At 42.9% G+C, this 25,411-nt stretch overlaps 1 protein-coding gene across 7 annotated transcripts; it reads right to left on the bottom strand.

Moving 5' to 3' along the window:
- Nucleotides 1-245: 245 nt before the first annotated feature.
- Nucleotides 246-25,383, bottom strand: ZNF329 (zinc finger protein 329). Of its 7 annotated transcripts, XM_072966443.1 has the most exons (4): nucleotides 24,932-25,322; nucleotides 23,536-24,120; nucleotides 21,085-21,365; nucleotides 246-2,859 (listed from the first exon to the last, which is right to left on the bottom strand). In XM_072966443.1, the coding sequence occupies exon 4, from the start codon at nucleotides 2,837-2,839 to the stop codon at nucleotides 1,220-1,222; it is 1,620 nt and encodes a 539-aa protein (XP_072822544.1). In that variant the 5' UTR covers nucleotides 2,840-2,859; nucleotides 21,085-21,365; nucleotides 23,536-24,120; nucleotides 24,932-25,322; the 3' UTR covers nucleotides 246-1,219. The 7 variants fall into 7 exon arrangements, with proteins under 7 accessions (XP_072822544.1, XP_072822545.1, XP_072822543.1 ...); XM_072966444.1 differs by having other exon boundaries at nucleotides 21,085-24,120; nucleotides 25,308-25,383; XM_072966442.1 differs by having other exon boundaries at nucleotides 21,085-24,120.
- Between the last annotated feature and the right edge of the window lie 28 nt (nucleotides 25,384-25,411).

Below are 25,411 nucleotides of genomic sequence, written 5' to 3'. Positions count from 1 at the left end.
TCACGATTCAAGTCCCAAAGAAGGAAATTACTCATGTCCCGAGCTGTGGGATGCCGATTCCAGAGAAATTGCCCTCCATTCATGCTTACAGCTGCCCTGTGACCCTGACCAAGTCACTTCTGGTTTTAAAAAGGTCCAAAGAAACCCCAAACTCACCTCCTTTTATCTCCACCTTTTTATTCCTCATCAACTTATTTTAACAATGCATGATTTGTAATAGAAGAAAAATCATACACAGTTAACAGTCCTCTTGGAAAACCATGTTTATTTCTCCATGATCAACTTCCAACCTACATCCGTATGTGTGCACATCTTTGCGTGGCTGCAGCAACAGCAAACCTTCCATTTCATGCTTCTGGTTGCCAGCCATATCACAAGCATTTTCAACACAGCCACAAAACCTTCATCGTTATGGTCTGGCAATGGCCGCGTGGAACAGGTCAGAAGTGTCCCAAATGAACGATGAGGGGGGACAACGTAAACACACAACTCAGTGTTTTTTGTCTCAACAACTAGAGCGATGCGTCACACATAGCAGCAGCCCCTCCCTCTTGGCAGGAGCCTGCTTCAGCCTCCTCTTAAGAGGGACAACACCACTGTCCACTCACAAGCAACTTCCTCGTCCAGCTGCCTCTCCTGAAATGAGTCCTCAGCATCTTGCAGGACCACAGCACAGAAACACATTCAAACAGCAACCCACTGTGTGTGGCTGCTGTGGGATGGAGCACTGTGTGGGGCCTCCCAAAGGTTGCCTTTGCTGATACAGAGAAGACGGGAAGGGCTCCCGCCAAAAGTGCCCCTCAGTGGATCAAGTAAGAGTTTGCTTCCCTCCAGCAAGGCAGGAGCTTTCTGTTGAAGGGTCCCTCACCCGGTCACACAGGTCCTCCCCCGTTTAAGGACTCTGACGCAGGGGTAGGTGGGCCTCTGGGGAAGCACCTTCCCGACTCCTGCAGGTTTTATTCCAGTGTATGCACGACTGGGTTTGGTATAGGCTGGGTCATCCCTGAAGCCTCTGCCACGTCTCTTACCATCCTGTATTCTCTCCGAGAATTCCCTCATGTACCAACTTAACAGTATGGCTAAGGACTGTTTCATATCCACCGATGCACTGGATAGCTCAAAGCAGTCTTTTCCACTGACAGGGAGGAGCCAGCCCTGAAGACGCTGCTCCTTCACACAGGTTTTTGACAGCAAGTTGGAAGACGAGTGTGGCCCAAGTTCATGAAGTGTCCACAGGCTGTTCTCCCGGGTGTGATCTTTGGTGCCGGATGAGGGAAGAGCTCCTTCTGAATGCTTTCCCACACTGAGGACAATGGCTGGGACCCTCCCTGCTGTGGAGTCTCTGATGCACTGCCAGGTGAGAGTTCTGCTTGAAGGACTTTCCACATTCTGGACACTGGTATGGGGTCTCCTTAGTGTGAATTCTCTGGTGCTTGGTCAGACAGGAGCTGTCCCTGAAAGCTTTGCCACACTGACTACACTCATAGGGCTTCTCGCCAGTATGAGTCCTCTGGTGACGGATGAGGCCGGCAATGTTCCTGAAAAGCTTCTGACACTGGTCACAGCCATAGGGCTTCTCGCCAGTATGGATCCTCTGGTGCCTGATGAGGTAAGCACTCTCAATGAAAGTTTTCCCACATTCATTACACTCATAGGGTTTCTCCCCAGAATGGATTTTTTGATGCACGATGAGGTGAGAGTTCCGGTTGAAGGATTTCCCGCATTCCACACATTCGAAGGGCTTCTCTCCAGTGTGCGTCCTCTCATGCTGAGTGAGGTAAGAGCCGTCTCGGAAGGCCTTTCCGCACCTGCTGCATTCGTAGGGCTTCTCCCCAGTGTGGATCCTGAGATGCACGGTGAGGTGAGAGATGTCGGTGAAAGGTTTCCCACACTCATTACATCTATACGGTTTCTCCCCTGTATGAGTCCTTTGATGCAGAATCAGGGATGAATTTCGGTTGAAGGTTTTTCCACATTCTAAGCATTCGTAAGGTTTCTCCCCAGTGTGAATTCTCTGGTGTTGCGTCAGAGCTGACCCATCGCTGAAGGCTTTCCCACATTTACTGCATTTATAGGGCTTCTCTCCTGTATGGATTCTTTGATGTACAATCAGGTTGTAGTTCTTGGAGAAGGATTTTCCACACTCACTACAGGTATAAGGTTTCTCTCCAGTGTGAGTTCGGTGATGCAAAACAAGAGAAGAGTTCCGTTTGAAGCACTTGCCACATTCAGCACATTTATACAGCTTCTCTCCAGGGCCGCTCCTCCTGTTTTCAGTAAGAGATGAACTCAGGGCAAAGATGTCCCCAAAGTCCTTACCCTCATACAGTTTCTTACCTCTTTTCATTATTTTTTGCTCACCAAGAGAGGCAAAATGGTTAAAAGGCTTCACACTTTCAACATGTTTATAGGGTTTCTCTCTAGTTTGAGTTCTTCCAAACTGAAAAACTTCCATGGGATGGTTGAAGGCTTTCCCACAAGTGTCACTGTTACCTGTTCTCTTAGCTATACAGCTTTTCTGACAACTGTGTAAAGCTGGGTCACAATTTAGACTTTTAACATCTGAGCTGTGTACATGGAAACCATTTGCTGCAGAAACTCTCTGATGTTGTGGAAGGTCTGGGCTCACACTCAAATGCTCCCCAAACCCAGGATATTCACGAACTGCTTCCTGAGCTCCTGGTTCCTCCTGAGTTACAGCTGATTGCCTCAAATGACCCTCTTGGTTCTCACAGTCCCAACTTTCACCTAGAATGGAGAAATGAGGACCCTCCCTCGTAAATCCTTCCACCTCCATGTCACAGGATAGTTCTTCTGCAGGAATGTTCTGAGCTGTCATTTTCAATCTCGTGTCTCAGGCTGGAAAGTAAAGAATGAAAAAGACAGACTTAAATACACAAAGCTGTACCTGGAAGAGGAATGAAAAATGGTGATAGGCCAGGCGTGTGGGTGTGTATCTTTACCAGTTTTCTTTTTCAAATTCACATCTATAGAAGGTGGGAGATAAAGTGAAAGTCAAGGGATGGAGCCAAGAACACGTTCAAGAAGGGCCACATGGCATTTTCATCCTCCCAGAGAACAGGCAGGAGGAACGGTGTTGGGGGGAAATGTCACCAGAAGGATTAGCCCCTCATGTGGGAGACCAGGGCCAGGTGTCACTGCTTACACAAGAACACCATCTCAGCTGCTGTGTGCTTATCCTCACCACCCACTGCCCCTACCAACAATCAGCACACACTCCAGGGCCTGCACTTCACAGTGGGCTTATGCAGCACTGAGTGAGCAGTTCTCACCCCACCTTTATAGCAGAGCTCTGCCTTCATGGATGGGACACAGCACAGGTCTGGTGACCTGAAAGTTCTGAATTCCTAGATCTGTCAATGACCTCCCTGCGGGGTTATTGTGAGAATTACATCATGTCTGAGGCTGGCTCTGAGCTGGAAAGGACAGTTCTCTAAGCGGCTGCCAATGTCCTCAACATTGTTCACCTTTCTCTAACCACCCTCCACCCCTCTGACTTGATGATATCAAGACAACTGGCTCTCAATGTTTTTTTCTCCACGTAAAATGAAATTAGACCCTTACCTCAGGGAAGTTTTTTTTTTTAATTTCAAATGGATAAAGACCTTAACATAAATTCAAGGCTTAAATTATGAAGGGTACCTTCATGAATGGGGGAGTCCTTGATCAAAATGGCTTAGTAAGCAAAAGCCATACAAAGATCAACAACTTTGATACCAACATAAAAAAATTCCAAACAACAAGACACAATAAGAGTCAAAACACAAGTGGCAGCTGGAGAGATGATACTATAAAGTATAAAAGAGACAAAGGAATAGTGCCCAAGATCTATTAAAAAATTCTCACAGAAAGCACACACACACACACACACAAAAGGTAAAGAATAAAAGAGGCATTTCATGGAGAAGAAATAAAAATGTCCTGAAAACATAAATATTTGCTCATTCCCATCATCATGTAGGCAGTTACAAACCTGCTACTTGAAGAACACAAAATACGCACATTTCATGTGAGTAAAAGTAAAACAAGGTGTGGGCAGGTCTTGCAGGAAGACAGCTGGGGGGTGCGTACAGAGGTCAGTCTGCTCAGCTAGAGGCGTAGTGGAGACATGAAACGGGCACCTTCCACCACCTCCCAGTTCCACTTGGCGGCATCTCAGACTCAGAAAGCACGAGTCCAGGGAATACCTGGAGAGCAAGCTATGCCTAAGGGGGTGGTCATTCTTAAAGGCCAGCGGGAAGCAGACAGACCACCAATGGGGATGAACAGCACCACTAGGTAACAAAAACAGAAACCTGATGATAATGGAAGGGTACTTTCAAAATGATGAGGGAAAAACGGTCAGTCACATTATTGTTCAAGAATGAAGGTAAGAAAAAGACAGATTCAGAAAAGCAGAAGCAAAGTTTATCTCCCAGGACACTGGCCAGAAGAATAGAAAGACTGTTCTTCAGGAAAAAAACCCAGAAGGAAGGAACGGAGAGACTGTGTATGTAAATCAAACCCAGTGATGACCACATAAAATGCAGCAATAACAATGCCTCGGGGCGTAACAACAGGATGGACTAAAATATCGAGAGGCAGTGAGGCGGAAAAAGGGGACAAAATTAAGTGCCCTGGCATTCTCACACGTTATTCATGATCAGACGTGGTCAAGTCAGGAAAAAAAGAATAAATGTTGTGTAAAACTTCCAAACCATTTGACAACATTGTAAAATGACTATAACTCAATAAAAAAAAAGTTCGAAAAAAAACAAACAAACTTCCAAGCCCACAGAGCAGTGGTTCTCAACCAGAGATGGTCCTACTCCCCGGGGACACCTGGCAATGTCTGGGGACATTTTCAGTTGTCATGACAGAGGGGCAGAGGCTACTGGGATCTAGGGATGCCGCTAAACACTCTTTAAAACCCTGGACAGCCCCTCACAGCATAGAATGACCCAGCCCAAATGTCGGCAGTGCTGAAGTGGAAAAACCCTGTTGCAGGAGAAAAGATCAATAAAGGGAAAAAAAAAACACCATCAGATCAATCCAAAAGAAGCTGATAAGGGGGGAAAGCACAGAAAGGACAGGTTACAATAGAAAGTATGAAATAGGACACCACCAGTAACAATAAACGTAAGTGGCCTTAAAGGGCAAGATCAAGACATTCTGTCAGATGGCATTAAAAATGTGTTTGTAACAGACACACCAAAGCAGAAGGGCACAGAAGACAAAAGCAAATGCTTGGAACAGACAAATGCTAACCAAACAAAGACTGCACGGTTCTTGGCTAACCATACTTTGCTATTCAAGTTGATGGAGCGGCAATATAACAATGGCAAAGATGTCTACATTAACAGCTTGCCTCCAATACAGAGCAAAGCCAGCAAATCCAACCATATGGGCGGTGGGTGGGGGGCTCAATGAACCTCTCTCAGAAATGGAAATTCAGAAAACTGAACAGAGATAAGCATGAGAGACTATAACTAACCAGCCTGGTCCCACAGCTGGATGAAGAGCCACCACCAACCAGAACCGAAGGCTTTCCAAGCACAAGTGGAAAATTTGCTACCTGATCGTAAATGGTCCAAAGAACAAGTTCAACAAAGGCCAGGCCACAATCTGTTGACAATAAATGTGGTCAAATTAAAAACCAGTAACAGAAAGAAAACAAAATGCAAAAAAAAAAAACCTTGAAAAAATAAAAACCTGTTTCTTATTAATTCACAGATCAAAGAGATATCTTGATGAAAGTTAGAAAACATCTACTTGGAAAACACAAAGAACTGAACGATGGAAATGGTACACCTCAAAACGTGTGGCAAAAGAGGATGCAGCTAATGCAGCTCCTAGGTAGAAAATGTTGGTCTTTGGTACTTACGTTTTACAGAGAAGACTGAAGACTAGTAGCTCACTGTTCCACTTAAGACTTAAGGGAAAGAGCCGCAGAGTAAACCAACAGGAGGTGGGAGGGAGGTGACAGTAAGAGCAGAAATTACAAAAACTGAAAACAAGGAAACAGCCAAGAAGATCAAGAAAAACAAAAGCCTATTACTTAAAAAGACCAATGAAATAGATATAGCATTGACAAGAGTAATCATAAAAAAAGAACAAGAAGGCACACATAAGTGATCTTCATCATGAAAACGAGACTTTAGAAATAGAAGAAAGTTACCAAAATGGCAACGCTGGATTTATCCTAGGAAAGCAAGGACTATGAAACATTAGAACACCTACTGATACAATTCCCCACATTTTCAGGTAAAAAGAGAAGACAGCCCCCTACACCCCATCTCAATAAATTCACAAAGTAATTCGAAGAAATCTCACCCAGACTCATGATCAATATGCTCCCGGATTAAAGCAGTAGACCCCTTCACCTTATGTGGAAATTCTTAACACATAGGAACATGGGGAATTAAGGTAAACGTCACATCTGAGAAAACATCAGAACTGCTCACTCTGAAGCCCAGACCAAGACCCAGATGCCTGCTAGGTCCACAGCACTCAACAGCGATGCAGAGGGGCCAGCTGGTCAGGAGCTCACGTCCCCAGCTGTCCCTCCTGGACACTCCTACTTGCAGGCCTCTTGAGGCTGCCCTGTCGCCATGCCGCACATTGCCCATCCTGAGCCTTCTGAGTAGACTGGGCCTGGGTGGCCTGTAGTTGTCCTGTGAACACAAGATGGAGAGCACCTCCCCACAGGTCTATAGCGGGCAGGATGCATGTGTGCACTTAAAGGAAGCAAGTCAGACATACACAGGGTGATACCACTTAGAGAAATGTTTAGACACACAAAATATTTTGGAAGTAAAAATATTAAAATGCCCTGGCAACACACCTAACAAAGCTGTGATCGTGACTGTCTTGGGGGTGTGGGAGGGAGCAGGAGTAAAGGAATTATCCATTTCATCTATAACAGAAATAAGAAATTGAAACAAGACTTTATTGAAATAACACTTACACTTTCTTAAAGACTTTTTAAGAACGTAAAAAGACAAACTACCGAATGGGAGAAAATATTTACAAAGCAAATATCTGATAAAGGACTTGTAGAAGATATAAAAAGAACTCTTACCCAGTAATAACAAGACAATCCAAATTTTAAAAATACGCAAAAGATCTCAAAAGACATTTCTCCAAAGAAGACATACAGATGGCCAATAAGCACATGAAAAAATGATCAACATCATTAGCCATGAGGGAAACTAAACAAAAACACAGTGAGATACCACTTCACACCCACTAGTGTGGCCAATATCAAAGAAAGGACAGTAACACATGATGTGAGTACGTGGAGAAACTGGAACCCTCACACACCACTGGGGGAATGTAAAACGGTGTAGGGAATTTAAAACTGTTTCGCTTTGCAAAACAGTCTGACGGTTTCTCAAAAAGTAAACACAGTTATACGACCTAGGAATTCCATTCCTAGGTAAAAACTCAGTAAAAATGTAAACATGATTACACATAAACTTCTACACAAATTATGAGGGCACACCAGCACTATTCATGATAAACAAAAATGGAAACTACCTAAATAAATGTCTATCAACCGACGAATGGATAAACAAAATGTGGACATACACACAATGGAATATTCTTCAGCCTTAAGAAAGAATGAAGTACTGACAAATGCTTCAACAACACAGATGAGTCTTAAAAACATTATGCTCAGTGAAGGAACTCAGACACAGAAGATTCCATATTGTCTGATCCTATTTATATGCAGCATCCAGAACAGGCAATTCCATACATACTGAAAGTCAACTATTGGTTGCCAGGAGCTGGGAGAAGGGAGTATGGAGAGTGATTGCTAATGGGTAGGCAGTTTCTTCTTGGACTGATGAAAATGTTCTGGAATTACACAGTGGTGATGGTTACACAACTTTGTGAATATACTAAAAACCCTGAGTTGTGCAGTTTAAATGAATGAATCATATGGTATATGAATTACATCTCAATAAAGCTGTGACAAGTAAATTTATACCTATAAGGGGACAAGTTTCCCCCAGCCTGACCTGCAGCTCAACCTTGGCAGTACTTTCCCTGGGGGCATCTGGAAATCTGTGGAGGTGTCAGGTTATCACAAAGACAGAAGCAGCGGGAACTGCCAGTATCTGATGGGGCTGAGCCAGGGACAGAGATCTGCCACCATGCTGGGGACAACCCCACATGCTGCTTGACTATCCTGTGGGCCACGTCCTTGCAGGTGTCAGCCTGGAGTACCGTGGTACACAGCAATACCACATGTGCTACAAGACATTAGGGAAAAGCAGTTTTTGTTTAGGAGAGGGAAGCCGAAAGGAAATCCAAATACAGCCCTGAATTCATGACCTCATTCCTATTTTACCACCTTCTCCTTGATGAAAACTGGCTCTTCCAACTTTGCCCTCAATCAGTGCGGGCCTGAGTGCCATAGTGAGGCTACCGCAAAAAGAACAAATAATCACAAGTATACAGGCAGACGTCAGGACAGACTTAGGGAAATAGTATTAAATAAGGGTATTTAAGGCAGGAATTGCGCTGAATTTCATTAATTAAGGTTATTCTAAAAATCTCACAGTATGTATGCCCTCATACATATCTGTATACTGCTATTTTCAGCAGTACAATAATACAAAAACTATGTTGTCAAAAAATTCATCTCAATGTTGTCCACAAATTATGAGGGTTCTCTGTTTCCACGCCCCCCTCCTCTGACCCTGTCCTCAGATATCCACAATACCACTTCTCTGAAGCCCCAGTATTAATTTCTCCTCTCCATGGCCAGATAAGGTCGTCTCTAAGGCTTTCTGCACACTGAATGTAGCCCCAGTATATGCTGAGACTTCAGGTCTGTCTGGAGAACTGCCTTCTATGATAAATTGTCCTGATGCTGTTCCAAGTCATAACAGAGGGGGTAACTGACCCTTCACCTGTCACCCCAGATCATCCTAGGCTGCCTAGATGCCTTAAATGCATAAGTGCTTAGAACCTGCTTCCACTAAGGTATTGTATTTCTTCCTTTCCTATTAAATACACCTGGTCTGGACCCACTTCCACAACACTCATATTGCAGCAGTGTCCAGCCATACCTCACCTCATTCAGTTTCACTAAAGACAAGGAAGGCCATCCTATTTCTCCTACTCCAAGCCTACGGCCTCCAGCACCAGACCACTCCCTATGTCTTCCAGGTAGCTGTGCCAGGCATTTAAATATAGAAATAAAATTTTTAATTCCAATGCTTTTCCTTTTATTGATTCCTCACATGCACATAAAACTTTATAATCTTTAAAATTATATTAATATTTGATATAATCTATAAAATTTTCATTATGGTAAGAGGCACACTGCAACTATTGATCATAAAGAGTGAGCAATACAAAAAAATTAACTCAAACTGCATCACAAACCTAAATATAAGGGCTAAAACTACACAACTCTTAAAAGAAAAACATAGACAGAAATCTTCAGAAAATTGAATCCAACACCAAAAGTACAACTGACAAAGCAGATGAACTGGATTAATAAAAATTAAAACCTCTTGGGGGACGTGCCAAGCTGGGGGAGTAGAGAGACTCACAGATCGTCCTCTCCTACAAATACACCAAGAATTACATCTACAAACCCATGAATTGCACAGCACACTACTGAATTCTGAAGTGTCTCTCGCTTCAAAATATTGGAGAATTCTCACAAAATCTGATAAACAAGTTTATACTGTATAGCACAGGGAACTATATTCAATATCTTATAGTAACAAATGGTGAAAAAGAATATGAAAATGAATATATGTATGTTCATGTATGACTGAAGCATTATGCTGTACATCAGAAACTGGCACAACACTGCAAACTGACTATTCTTCAATTTAAAAATATACATATATATATACACACATAAAAAATACATATACATATATACACACACAAAAAATCAAAACGTTTCATGCTTCAAAGACTGTTACTAAGAAAGGAAAAAGACAACTCACAGGACAGGATAAAATACCTGCCAGTCATATATCTGATAAGGCACTGGTATCCAGAATAAACAACTCTTAGAATTCAATAATGAAAAGACCAATAACCCATTTCATAAATGGGAAAAGGATCTGAGTAGACAGTTCTCCAAAGAAGATATACAAATGGCCAATAAGCACATGAAAAGACGCTCAATATTATTAACCATAAGGAAAATGCAAATCAAAACCACATTGAGATACCACGTCCCTATGTCAGTTCCATTCCTAGGTTATCCAAGAGAAATGAAAACATGTCCAAACAAAACAAAATAAAACCTCGTACATGAATGTTCATTTGTAACACATCCAAAATGGAAGCAACTCAAATGTCCATCAACTGATGAATGGATAAACAAAATGCAATATATCCATACAATGGAATATTATCCATCCATAGAAATGAACCAAGTACTGATACAGGCTACAATGTGGATGAATCTTGAAAACATTGTTAAGTGAAAGAAACCAAAACAAAGGACTACACTTATATGAAATGTCTACAATAGGCAAATGTAGAGACAGAAAATAAATTAGTAAAAAGATAAGCAAGAGTTGAATTTGTCAGGGTCAGAACTCCTAGTCTAGAATCCACTTGGCATGTTTCTGGTACCTTGAGACTTCATGAGAGAAGTTATAGTTTTATGGGGATGTGCCAAGCTGGCACAGAATTCCATTCCCAGGCACTCACCTCTGAAAGGCTTTATACCCAGTGTCTATGACCCTTTGGAGGGATCCACTTACGGCCAGTGACTGGATGTTTGACATCAATGGTGGCCAGATTTCAGCAGTCTGACCCCACCTGCATGGTTCTTGCCATCTCTGTGGACCACACATGATAATGGTTACTTCTTCAAATGATACATTTGTTAACAAAAATAGTTTGCCACCAACTTTAGCCCTGTCCTAATAAAGTTACCCACCCCATTACCAACTGTGATCAACAGTCTGACTTCATTTTTGATTAACTGACTGCTGACAGCTTTCAACCCCCACCTCCCCCTCCAACAGTACACTTCCCCATCTCCTTCTGCCCCACATGCAGGTGAACTAACAACAAAGCCTGAGAACTTTTTCCTTGGTGTTGGCGAGAAGCTCAAACCATGCAAGCCCCAGCCAGTGCAAGACCACCCTTGTGACATCTCCATTTTCTAATCACAGTGAAAGCCCAGTCGGCCTCCTTCTCCCGCTCTCAGGCGATTTTTGGATCACCTTGAGAAGCCTGCTGCACTCTCCTGAGACAATCTCATTGTGGGAGGAATAAATCTTTTATCTTCTTCGGCGGTAAGTTGTGTAAAACACAAAGAGTGTGCATATGTGTGCTCCAGGAAGGGAGAAAAGAAAGGTAATGCTAATATGATAAAATGTTAGTAAGTTGAGTAAATCGATGGTTTTACAAGTGTTCATTGAACTATTCCTGTACCTTTTCTGTAGGTGTAAAACTTTTCAAAGTAAGAAGTTGGGTGGTAAGGGAGAGAAATAAGCAACAAAATGAAGGAAAATTACCTACTGCGGGGGGAAAAAATAACAAAAGCTTGGTGTTCTAAACATATTTTTACAAGCCCAAGTCTCTAACAACCCACTGTTTTAATTGGCAAAGGATAGGGATCTTTTTGGGGTGATGGTAATTTTTATAAAGGTTCGGATTACATTTGTCAAAACTCATCCAGTGATACAATGAAGATCTGCCCATTTCAGTGTAAGTCAGTTTTCCCTCAAAAAAACTTAAAAAGCAATATTGAACTCTAATTGAGGTTGTTAAGCATACTGAGGTGCTGAGGGGGAAGTGGAGTGAAATCTACCATTTACTTTGAAAGTATCCCAAAAAACGTTAGTGGATGCCTGAAAGAATGGACAAAGGGAACAAGTATATGGGATACAGAAAGTAAGCAGATGTTAACGGGTTGCTAGAAGGACGCACAAGTGCCTCAACTTTTCCGTTCGTAGGAAAACCTTTATCATAAACTACTGGGGGAAGAGGAGCTACGGAAATGAACCTCTAAGCCAAGGAACAGGAAAGCGAAGTGGCCACTAACAGGTGGAAAAACTCGGCCATCACTGAGAACCGCAGCAAGACCTGATTTTGCAGCTATGGGGGGGGGGGGGGAACAGGTGATATGACACCTGCCGGACTCGGTGGGAAACCGCACAGTCTGCGGGCGCAACACCGCCACCTTCGCCTGAAACCCACAGACGCCCATACCGGCCCTCCCACCACCCGGCAGAAGGGCGGCAGACCCGGCGGTCCCCGCAGCGGCCCAGCCAGAACACGGGGCAAAACGGCCCCTATGGAAGGACAGGCTCGATACAAGCGTGGAACCCCCGCGCCACGCGGAAGAAATCGTTGGGACGTCCTTACCGAAAGAGGGAGCGTCCACACCCGCAGAAGGCAGGCGCACTGAACCTCCACCGAGCGTCTACACTTGCCGAGGAGCCTCCGCACCCGCCAGGGGGCGTCCCCACCCGCCGGGAGGCGTCCACACCCGCAGAAGAGAGGCATCCTCACTCTCTATCCGGCGTCTACACTCGCCGGGGGGCGTCCTCACTCTCGGGGGACACCGTGCCCGGGACCGATCCCTGGCCCTGCGAGACGGGCGCGCCCACTGCCCGCGGGAAACCCGCCGACTGACGCGCCGCTCCCGCCTCTCACCCCGGACCCAGCGGACACCGCCCCCGACCCTACACCCACTCCGCCCTTGCGGGGAAACCGCGGCACCGAAGGGCGGAGGAGCGCGCGGACTCACCTCAGGCTGGCTGGTGGCATCGGCGGCGGGGGCGACCGCCATGTTCCGCGCAAGTGCGCGTGCGCGCGCCAGGACCCGGATGTGCGCGTCCCAGGAGGCTCCGCGGCCTCCGCGGTGTGGAAACCGGCGTTCCTACCTTTCACTTCTGCTCCAGACTGCACGTGAGGCCGGACCCCTCACCCGGTCCGGTCCCTTCACCCGATCCAGCCCCTTGACCGTGTCCGCTCCCCTTACGTGGTCCGGTCCCCTCACCTGGTCTGGCCCCCTGCCCGTGTCCGGCCCCCTTACCCCGTCCGGTCCCCTCACCCGGGCGGGGGTTGCCCGAGGGTTCCGGACTCCCCTCCGCCCGCCCGGCGCCCTCCCTTCACCACCAGCCCGGAGGCTTAAGGCTGTGCCATTCGGAAGAGCTAGCCCTTCTCCGCATCTATTGTTCAATTATTTAGTGATTTAAGTGTGGACGCGCTGATACTTATTTTCTCCTACGGTTCTAATCATTATTGTGCAGCCTTATTTTTATGTACTGCATAGTTTTCCCGAAACAATTCGACACCTTTTTTTTTTGAGAAAAATATGTTAAAATTCAGATAAGGGCACCTCATTATCCTTTGACAGTATGGTTATTTATTTAGGAATCTAAACGGAAGCCACACATTAGTGGGACAGTTAGGTAAAGATTCTAGATAGGCAGTTAGGAATGCCAATCTGTATTTGTTGTGGGAAAATCAGTATATAAAAATTAGTAATAAGGACTTAAGAAAATGTGCTTTGAAAAGAAAGAAATGTTCTCAGTTTTATGTATGTGTATAAAACAAAAATAATTCCAAAAGAAGTAATTCATATATGTACAAAAATAAATACCCCTACACCCACCATTTAGCATGAATGTGGGGAGAGAGAGCCTCCAGAGGAGACCCTCCAACGTTGTGAGGCCTAGGGTACCAGATGAAATCACTGCACAGCCTAAGTCAACGTTGAGGAGATAATTCTCAAAGAATCTCATACATACATATATATACATATTTCATATTGGTGATTGCAGGGTTTTTTTTACTTAAGTATAGTTGCTTTACAATATTGTGTTACTTTCAGGTGTACAGCAAAGTAATTCAGTTATTTATATATTTCAGATTATTTTACAGTATAGGTTATAACAAGATACTGATAAAGTTCCCTGTTCTGTACATTAAATCTTGTTGCTTATCAATTTTATGTATAGTAGTTTGTACTTGTTAATCCCATACTCCTTATTTATCCCCTGACCTCTCCCCTTTGGTAACCATAAATTTGTTTAATATGTCTGTCAGCCTGTTTCTGTTTTGTATATAGATTCATTTTTTTTTTAAGATTCCAGATAACGTGACGTCATATAATATTTGTCTTCTCTGTCTGACTTACTTCACTTAGTATAATAATTCTCTAGGTCCACCCATGTTGCCGACCAACATTTCCTATGTCTATTTACTAGCTACCCAATCTTTTATGGGACTGGTCACTTCATATTTTTTATCCATTTCTATGCTAGAGTCTATCTTACAAAGTGTATCAGCTTTTACATAGCAGCTCCCCTGCCTCCTTTTTCCTGCCTGGCTTCTCCAGACAGTTGCAGTTCAGGGTCAGCACATAGAAATGGAGTTAGATGTACAAAGGGTTTATTGGGGAATAACACTAGGAAAAGAAAGAAAAAGTGAAAAGGGGTGAAAGCAGGATTGGGCTGGAGGCACTGTCTGACCACCATGATACCCAGCAAGAAACTCCAGAGCAGATGACCAGTAGAGGAGTTTCGTGTTGGGTGCAGACATCCAGGCCCGTGGACCCTGGCCTTGCTTGCTTAGAGGAATGTGGCCAGAGGCTGCTGGGAAAGGAGTGTGACCGGAGCTCCCAAGGAGCCCACAGCTGATAGCAAGTCCTTCCTTGAAGGGGAATCTGAGTGGCAGCCAACCAAGAATCTATCCTTGGAGCTTGGCCTCTGTAGGTGCAAATACTGCTCTTAAAGAAAAAGAACCTACTCTCAGCTTACAAAGCCTCGCCTGATCAGAGTCCTGCCACCCCAGTACCATCAGTTCTAGCCCCTTGGGGTGTGATCCTCTTTCAATTTGTAGACTTCTCCATCAGGAACAGTGCCCAGGGCCCACGATGCTTTTAAGGGTCTGCCAAAAGGTTATCATTTCTTTCCCTTTTTTTTTTTTTGGTTATTCTTTTTTTTTTTTTTGAGGGGGGAGGTAATTACGTTTATTTATTTATTTATTTATTTATTTATTCATTCATTCATTCATTCATTCATTCATTCTTAGAGGAGGTACTGGGGATTAAACCCAGGACCTCTAGCACTTGAGCTATATCCTCCCCCTCATTTCTTTTAAAATTAGAGGAGAAAAATGAATTTAATCTAATCTGGCTTATGTTCATCTTTATTCCAATGTAGTCATAAAATATAATTTTTTCTATTTGATGGAGGAAGGAGCCAACAAAGGCCTAAGTGCCTCAGGCTTGAGAAAGAAATCAGAATCTGATTCTCCTCACATCAGTTATCCGTCGTGAGACTCTGCTCTTCTGTGGCGCTCTCTTCTCTACCCCTTCTTCTGATCAGTGCCTCATTTTTTTTTCAGATTTTCTGTTGCTGATCTAATACTAGCCCAGACTGTCCCCTGTACTCCAGGTTAAAACAGTCTCCTGCCTCCTTGACACCTATCTTGAAGACCTAATGAGCATCTTACATGCCCCAAACCCAATGCCAGTGCTTCCCCCAATCCCGGCTCCTCTCACAGCGATGCCTGTCTTGGTCACCAGCATTTCCATTGCTCCCTGGGTGCAGGCCAAATCTTTGCTGGTATGTGGACTCTCCTAATTCACATCCTACTTGTGACTGGGTGGCAGGTCCTGCCAGCATCATGCTCAAAGCTACCCAGGATGCAGCCTACTCTCATTGCCTGCCTGGTGGCCAGTATTTCTTACGGTGAATGTGTCAGCAGCCTCCCTGCTTCTATCCTTGCCCCCAGGTCAATTTCTCCAGGGCATCCAGAGAGTTCCCTGGGCACCTCCCTCTTTGCTCAAAATTTTCCAGGGCTCTCAGCTCCCTCAGGGGGAGAGTCCACACCCACCTTGCGAGGTGGCGAGGTCAGCCCTAGTTACCTTTCTAAGCTCCTTGTCTTTCTTTCCCTTTGCCTCACTCAGCACCAGCCACAATGGTCCTCTCTCTGGTGCTCACATGCATGAAGGGTCTTTTTCTTTAAGAGCAGGGCCTTTGCACGTGCTGTTCCCACTTTGCCTGGATATATTCCTACCTGATTATCTGCCCACCTTAGTCCTTCTCTTTAAATCTCTATTCATAGCTGGCATGTATTAGGTGCTTAATGAATGTTCATTGACTGAAAACCAGTCAGTTGAACTGTTGGTCCCAATTTTTCACTGCCCTCCCTGAAGGAGGATTACATGTTCCTATGTGTTGCTAGTGACTTGCAAACCCTCCCTATGCGAGTGGGAAGGAGGCAAATATATCTTGAGTGTGTATATATATATGTGTGTGTGTACACCTGTACACATATATGTATGCATATGTGTCTGATATACATATATGTCTATATCTTTATATATTTATATTTTTTCCAGGTTTGGAAATGATTCAAGAACAAAGAGTTGACCAAAAAGCAGGGCGTTTCTCTTAGAACCATATTCCATCCTGAAAATAGAACGATTCACAAAGGGTGAGCTACATGCCTCCACATTTGGCAGAGACTAGGAGTGTGAGGCCCAGCAGGGGAACCTGGACAGGGGGTGGAACATGTGGCCCTTAAGAAACACTGATTCAGGACAGAGGTGGTCAGAATAAAAACTTGGTGGGGGGTAGTTAATTAGAACTCAACCTTCTTCCACTACACAGTAACATGGGAGAAGTCATACTTGAGAGATCATACAAATACAGAGAGGGTAGATGAGTCTCAACAGACTTACAACCATGAGTGAATTCGCTCAGGAGACAAACCTTACAAACATGTGGAGTGTGGGAGAGTCTTTACTGAGAACGATTGCCTTTCAGTATATTTTAGAACTCATTCAGGAGAAAAACCCTCTAAATGTGTAGGCACAGATTATCCCTTACTCAGTACAAGAGAATTTATACTTGTGAGAAACTTCCTATTTGCAGTGAATTCAGGAAAGTACTTTCAAGGAGTGACTACTTTACTCTGCATCCAAGAATCTATCAAGGAGAGAAACCCTTCAATGTAATCATCCAGGGAAAGGTTCATGCTTTTCTTCTTTAATCAACATCACAGCCCGCACGTTGGAGAGACACCTTTGGTTGTAGTCATTGTGGGAACAGCTTTAAACACAGCTCAGCACTTCTGCTGCTCTATCAGAGAACTCATACTGGGAAGCGCTATACATGTGAACATGTGGAAACGCCTTCAGAAGGTGTTCTCACTTCCTCCAGCACAAGAGGACTCATACTAGAGAACATGAATGGGGTCAATGTTGGCAGGCTTTAACTATGACTTTCACCTTATTTGAAACCAGGAAATTCATATAGATTAGAGAAACTCATTAACCATAATCAATATGGTAAAGATGTTGGTTGGAATTCCATTTTATTTGACATCAGAGATAAACCACAAAGGAGGCAGAATCCACAAGTTATTTTTGACCCATAAATAGGTACCTGAGTGCAATACAACTTTGCACTCGTGGCTCCTGGCAGTCATAGACATGGTATGAGCAGTTATGATCTACATATGCCCTTGATTTGCAATAGAAACATCATTTAATGAGACTCAAGGTCTAAGCCTGATGGACAATGTCTCATAGAAATGAATGCCATCGGTTGACTGAATAAAGATGACATGGTATATATATACACTGGAATACTACTCAGCCATAAAAAATAAAATAATGCCATTTATAGCCATACGAATGGACCTGGAGATCGTCATTCTAAGTGAAGCAAGCCAGAAATAGAAAGAAAAATACAATATTATATCACTCATATGTGAAATCTTAAAAAAAAAAAGAGAGAGACACAAATGAACTTATTTTACAAAATAGAACAGACTCACAGACATAGAAAACAGACTTATGGTTACGAGGGGGAAGAGGGTGGGAAAAGATAAATTAGGAGTTTGAGATTTGCAGATGCTAACTACTATATATAAAATAAACAACAAGTTTCTACTGTATAGCACAGGGAACTATGTTCAATACCTTGCAGTAACCTATAATGGAAGACAGTATGAAAAGGAATATACGTATGTATATCTATGACTGAAATATTATGCTGTACACTAGAAATTGACACAACACTGTAGACTGACTATATTTCAATTAAAAAAGAAGTGATTCCCATCGGTAATAAAATGTAGATGTTATCAATGACAACAGTGTATATATTTTACATCACGTATGAATCAGAGAACTACCAAATCTGACGTGTCATGCAGAGATCATTTATCTTTTAGTATCATGGGGATCAGTGTATGTACAATTTTATGGTAGTCACAGAAAAGAGCTGAAAAATATGCTACCCGTTTCTTTCTTGCATAGCCCTGTCACGTCAAGCAAGTCAGAATTTTATACTAACTCACCAATGTTTCACAAATGGCATTCTACCACTAACTTTAAGAGAGGTATCATAAATAGTCGTTTGCATCTTCATGTTTCTATGGGCATAGCCAGTGTCCAGGCAGGATTAAAGAAACATACCACACACAGAACTACTATAACTCATCAATGAACTCTGTAAAGTTGAAGGATACACAATTAATTCACTGAAACTTGTAGCATTTCTATACAGTAACAATAAACTATCAGAAAGAGAATTTAAGAAAATAATCCCATTTACAATTGTATTAAAAAGAATAAAACACCTAGGAATAAATCTAAGGTGGTAAAAGATCTGGGAAAATTATCAGACACTGAGGAAAGAAGCTGAAGATGACACAAACAGATGGAAAGATGTATTATGTTCATGAACTGCATTAATTCATATTGTTAAAATAACCACACTACTCAAGGCAATATACAGATTCAGTGCAATCCCTATCAAAATACCAACGGCATTTTTCACAGGCCTAGAACAAATAATTATAAAATTCTTATGGAAACACAAAAGACCCCAAATAGCCAAACTATCTTGAGAAAGAAGAACAAAGCTGGAGGAGCAGGTTTCTTCATTTCAAACTGTACTACAAAGCTACAATAATCCAAACAGTATGATACTGGCACAAAAACAGACACATAGATCAATGGAACAGAATAGAAAGACCAGAAACGAACCCACACTTACATGGGCAATTAATCTACGACAAAGGAGGCGAGAATATACAGTGGGGAAAAGATGTTCTCTTCAATACACAGTGTTGGGAAAACTGGACAGCTATGTGCAAAAGACTCAAACTTAACTACTTTTTCACACCATGCATAAAAACAAATTCAAAATGCATTAAAGACTTAAATGTAAGACCTGAAACCATAAAACATGTAAAGGAAAACATAATCAGTACACTCTATGACATTAGTTTTAGTAATATTTTTGGAGAAGATGTGTCTCCTCAGGCAAGGGGAAAAAAAGCAAAAATAAACACATAGGACTACGTCAAACTAAAAAGCTTTTGCACAGCAAAGGAAAGTATAAAAAAATCAAAAAGGCTGCCAACTGAATGGAAGAAAATATTTGCAAATGATATATCCAACAAGGGTTTAATATTCAAAATATACAAAGAAATTATACAACTCAACATCAAAAAAAAACTGATTCAAAATGGGCAAAGGATCAGAATATTTTTCCAAGAAAGACATACAGGTGGCCAAGAGGCACATGAAAAGATGCTCAACGTCACTAATCATCAGGGAATGCAATGTTTTATTACTCAGCCATAAAATGAAATCTTGTCATTTGCAACAACGTGGATGGACCTGGAGGGTATTATGCTAAGGGAAATGTAAGACAGAGAAAGACAAATACTGTATGATTTCACTTACATGTGTAATCTAAAAATTAAAACAAATGAACAAACTTAACAAAACAGAGTGACAGACACAGAGAAGAAGCAGGTAGTTGACAGAGAGGAGCATGAGGGGGAGGAGAGAAACAGGTGAGGGCGATTAAGCGGTACAAACTTCCAGTTGCAAAATAAATGGGTCACAGGTATGAAATGTACACTGTGGGGAATATAGTCAATAATTATGTAATGTCTTTGAATGGTGACAGATGGTAAATAGACTTATTGTGGTGATCATTTTGAAATATATCGAAATATCAAATCACTATGTTGTATAACAGAAACTAACATAGTATTCTATTGTAAGTCAATCATACTTCAGAAACAACCAACCAAATAGACAAATCTATAGAAACAGAAATCAGATTTGTGGTTACCAGAGCGGGGAATGGGGGAACTATATGAAAACAGTCAAAGGGCAAAAATGTTAGTTACAAGATAAGTATTAGGAATATAATGTACAAATGGTAAATATACTTAATGCTGCTGAATGCTATATATGAAAGTTAAGAGAGTAGATCCTAAGAGTTCTCATCACAAGGGAAAAGTTTCTTTTCTATTTGTTTAATTTTGTATCTATAAGAGATGATGGATGTTCACAAAACTTATTGTGATCATCATTTCATGATGTATGACAGTCAAATAATCATGTTGTACATAATAAACATACACAGTGTCGCGGGGAGGGTATAGCTCAGTGGTAGAGGGTGTGCTTAGCATGCACGAGGTCCTGGGTTCAATCCCCAGTACCTCCATTAAAATAAGTAAATAAATGAATAAACCTAGTAGCTACCCCCCCCAAATTTAAAAAAAGTGTTGTATGTCAGTTATATCTTAATAAAACTGGAAGGAAAATGGTTTATTTAATTTTTTTAACATTTGCTAAGCCCTGCTCTATCTTATTTTATTTTATTGGAGGGAGAGGTTATTTTTTTTTTAATGGAGGCACTGGCAATTGAACCTAGGACCTCATGTATGCTAAGCATGCACTCTACCAATTGAGTGATACCCTCCCCCCCTTAAAAAAAATGTTTTTAAAGACATACCACCGCCTAGTGAAGTGTCTTTACTCCCAAGGATGATACTGGAATTTTGAGGAACCTCATTCATTCCTGCTCAAAAGGGCATATGGAGTGTTCTGGGGAAGGAGTTGGGGAAAGACCCCACACAGGGACTCTGAAGAGCTTCCTCTCCCTCTCCTTTCATGAGAATCCTTTGAAAAGTTGATTTTCCCCCTAGACCCAAGGGACAGCTCTTGCTCTTCCTTATACTCCATGGAACATACCACCTTTCCTTTCCAGCTCTACCGTCAAACCCTCTACCAAGACCCCATCTCCTTGCTGCTACCTGGATGTTGAGACTTGGTTCAGTTCCAGATCTCTGCTGGTAGAAGTCCAGAAACTTCCAGCATCAGCATCATCTTGGGTGAGCAGATGGCCTTCTGACTCAACTCGAGGAGAGGCTTCTGGGGCAGACGCACTCACCCAAGCCGACTTCTATGCCGGCCGCTGTGGCTGTGCCACCCTCCTTCATCGTGGAGAGGTCAGCTTCCTCTACAGATGCGAAAACGCCAGCCACTCTCCTTCCCAGCTTTGGTCACAGTCAGGATATGGACACATCTATCAATCCTGGCCAATGGGGTAAGAGAAAGTCTGTAAGAAAGAAGGCTTCTGAAGGGCCTGATTCCTTCACTGTGGTAGGCAGGGTAGTAGCTCCCCAAAGCTGCCCACATCCTAATGCCTGGAGCCTGTGAATTTGTTATCTTACAGGGCAAAGGGGGCTTTACAGATGTAATCAAATCCAAGATCTTGACATGACAGTATCCAGGATTAACCATGGTAGGTCCACAATCATCCTTGTTCAAGAAGAGGCAGAAGACTCAGGGTCAGAGAAGGCATGATGATGATGAAAAGGAGGTCAGAGTCAGAGAGAGATTTGAAGATGCTACTGCAGGCTCTGGAGATGGGGGATGAGGCCACGAGCCAAGAAGTGCAGAAGACTCTGGAAGCTGGAGGTGAGGAAATGGATTCTCCCCTCGAGCCTCTAGAAGAAAAGCAGCCCTGCCAATGTGTTGATTTTAACCCAGTAAGACCCATTTTGGACTTCTGACTTCTAGAGCGGTGAGACGATAAGTTTGTGCTGTTTTAAGCCACAAAGTTTGTGGTAATTCGTTACGGTGGCAAAGGAAACAAAAACATTTCCTGATGCTGAATCTTCAGCCAAATGTATGGTTTCATGTGATGCTTAAAACTGCAACAACCACTTGAGACCATGACCATGAGGATATAAGCCTTAGGAACAACCAGGACAATACACCGAGGGCTGAGTCAAGAGATGCAGAGTCCCTGAAAGCACCCCTGGAAGCCCCTGCCTCTGGGTTTCTGGCAATGTAAGATAAAGAATGGTAGCATGTTCTGTTATTTGTGGCCACAAAAAAAAAAAAAAACCATTTTACACAACAACCTTCTTGCTCCCAACCACCTTCTGCCCCCAGTAATGCTGAGGCACAATCTAGGGACTCCTAGAAGCAGCCAGCACAGGTAATCAGATTCTGCAGGGTCAGGCAGCTTGTTGCTTAGCTGACTCAGTCAGGTGCTTAGAACAAACCACATACTTCAATTAAAAAAAAAAAATTGTGCAAATTTGCTGAACTACCAGATGCATCCCCTGCCACCACCACACACACAAAAAGTCCTATGGTTATTACTGTATGCTATTGATGACTTTGAAGCCTAAATTTGTGGGAAATTTTTTGAACTAGTACTTCCTGGGGGCATTTTGCCTTGTTTGAATCTAACTGATTGTTCTTGGGAGGAATGGCAGTGAGTACCTTCCCTCACATTTTCAGGAGGGCAGTACAGAGCCAAGTCCAAGGGCCAGGCTCCCAAAGAGCCCCATGGTCACTTCACTTGCGATTGTATTGAGCCTAATGATGATTTGGGATTTATACTTGGCCTTCCCATCCTCGAACATGATACTTATCTTCATTTAAACAATTTTACTTCTAGTTCCTCCCAGAAAGTTATCTTCCTGTAAGTCCCTTGCATTTCCTAACAAATAAATCCCAGACATTTTACATCTTTATGATTCTACTGTGAATCTCCTTTTTAATATATTTGTTAGGGTTATGGAAATTCTGTGTCTGTTGATCTATGTATCTTTATTTCTTACTGTCTGGTTTATGGCAATCTTACTGATTTTTAAAATTTTTCCAGTATTTTTGAAATAGTCCAATGTTCTCTATTAATAAAAGCATTTTACATTTTCTCTTCCAACACTTATAGCTCTTAGGTCTGTTTTTCCTATTCTACTTGTGGTAACAAGATCACATAGAAATCCTGAACTTAAGGTTGCTAAGGACAGACACTCTTTAGTTTTGGATGTGTATATCAATCCGTAGTTACTGAAGAGAGGAGTGAATAAACAAAAGAATGACTCAAGAAGAAAGAGGGGTCAATTTTCATCAGAGAGGGAAAGGTCCATTTCCTAACGCAGAGAGAAACGTTGAAATGGGTTGTTCAGGACCAGCAGGAAGCAGGCGGCTGGTTTGTCCCTGGACTACATCCTAGTGGTCAAAGGATGAGACACCCCTCCAGTGATACCAAGAGGCAAAGTAGGAGCCTGGTCCTAAGTGACACTGGTGGACAGCTTAACTAGCACCAGGAACCTCCTACTTATAGACCTTCAGTTGTGTGAGGAAATGGTGTTTGTTTACAGTAGCTGGATTTTCAGTTATCTATAGCCAAACACACCTTATGGGATACAGGATACAAAGGTATGAACTGGATTATTCCAAACCTGACTGACTGGTTTGTCTTGCATTCTGTGACTTCCCACAGTCCTCTTTGAAACAGATTGCTTTCTGGGTGCGGTGGGGCTCTGCTCCTGCTCAGAGCTCAGCTTCTTCGCCTTTCCCCCACATCCAGTTTGGATCATTTTAATTTTGACCTTATCTTTGATGCTGCGAAGAACAGGCAAAGAACAAATGTGTAGCAGTAATGAATACACCGAAAAGCCCGTTTTCTGGGAAACGTGACACTAAGAATTTACAGAATGCTGATTATGTTATTCCTGCTTCTCCAACTTGAAGTTCTCAAGCTCTGAGTTCTGAAAAGTGTCCTAGAGGCTCATGTTTTAAATACAAGAACATACATCTTTCTTCTTTTTCAGATGACTTTTAAACATGTGTTCCCCTTCACATGGAACACTTTGAGATGCTCTGTGTGATGAATCAAGAGAATAAATGGTGAGTGGAGATCAAATCACAGGTCCGTGATTCAGTCGACTGAAGGCCACCAGCTGCCACAGTGATTTAGTCAATATATACTTTTATATATCTTCTTCTTAGTCAGATATTGCTTATATTAAATCAATAGTGGACTACTGATTAAAGAAAGAATAGGAAAGAATGTTAATATAGTTCAACACTTCAGTATCTCAATAAACATATTTGTTCAACTACATATGGAGTATTTTAAGAGAAGAAAAGTGCATATTAAACTTTGCAATTGAAATGAAAGTTATTGTTGCTATCCAGCCATTTTTATAAATTATCAACAATGCCCTTCTGCAGTTCTAAACTCTTAAGACCTTTTCTAATGACAAGTTTCTTTCTCTATTACGTATCTGCAAGATTTACCTGACCTGGAAGATGAGAGGACACCAGATGCTGGCCTCTGAGGAAGATATGAGAATATTTCGTCCTGGACGTCCAAGAAAAATGACAGTGCTCTGGGTTCATGGAATAACAGAACACACCAGGTCCCAGGCAGGGACAGACTTCTCCCGTTTCCTAGACATGGGCACCTCGCTCACAGAAGAGGACACAGGGCAGAGGATCCTGTCCAGTCCACTCCAATTCCCTGACAATGACTCTGCTTAACCCAATTTTAGTCAGGTTACCCTGAACCTTCTCCCCAGTAAGGCCCATGCGTGTACTTCCTCCTGGAATCCCATTTTAGCAAGAACCCTAAGTCAGTTTATTAAGAGTTTCCTACTCTTGATATCTGATCAAACCCCTCATCCCACTCTCTCCCCCAGGTAACATCCCATCACCCTGACTTGCATCCAGTTATAAACGTATTAGTTTGATTCAGCCAGAATCCCCTCAGACCTGATGTCTCCTCTTCCTAATTTTCTAACCAATACCTACGCCGTCCCCCTCCCACCCCAATCCTTGGTCATAAATCCCCACCTGTTTTGGTTGTATTTGAGAACTGAGTTCAGCTGCTCCGTTCCACCCTGGGGTCATCCTTCCTCTGTTGCAACAGTTTTCTGAATAAAATCTGCTTCCACCGCTTTAACTTCCGTCCAGCTCTGGTTTACCGTGGGAACCTCCCCACTCTTGCACCTTTGGTCCACTTTACCCTGCCCTTCTCCCCACAACTTGAATGGACATTAGTCTTGATGCCTCTCCCCTCCCTTGTCCTGGAGGACGCTCTCTGCACACTTACGGGCCGACTTGTCCCTCTTTCCCTCCCAGGACCTGGGGCTGACTTCAGTGTTGCCTCCAGAACACTTTATAGCGCCCCAGGCCGCCCCTTCTTCCTCTCCATTAGACGTGAACTCACCTTCAGCCCCGCCTTCTTCCCGGAACTTGGGAGGCCTTTAGCCCCGCCCCTCACACTTCCGCCCCGACCCTCCCCCTCTACGTTGGGTGTGAGCCCCAGCTCGC

This window comes from Vicugna pacos, chromosome 9, assembly GCF_048564905.1.
Source record: "Vicugna pacos chromosome 9, VicPac4, whole genome shotgun sequence".
Taxonomy (NCBI): domain Eukaryota; kingdom Metazoa; phylum Chordata; class Mammalia; order Artiodactyla; family Camelidae; genus Vicugna; species Vicugna pacos.
This window is presented reverse-complemented; position numbering and strand designations above follow the sequence as displayed.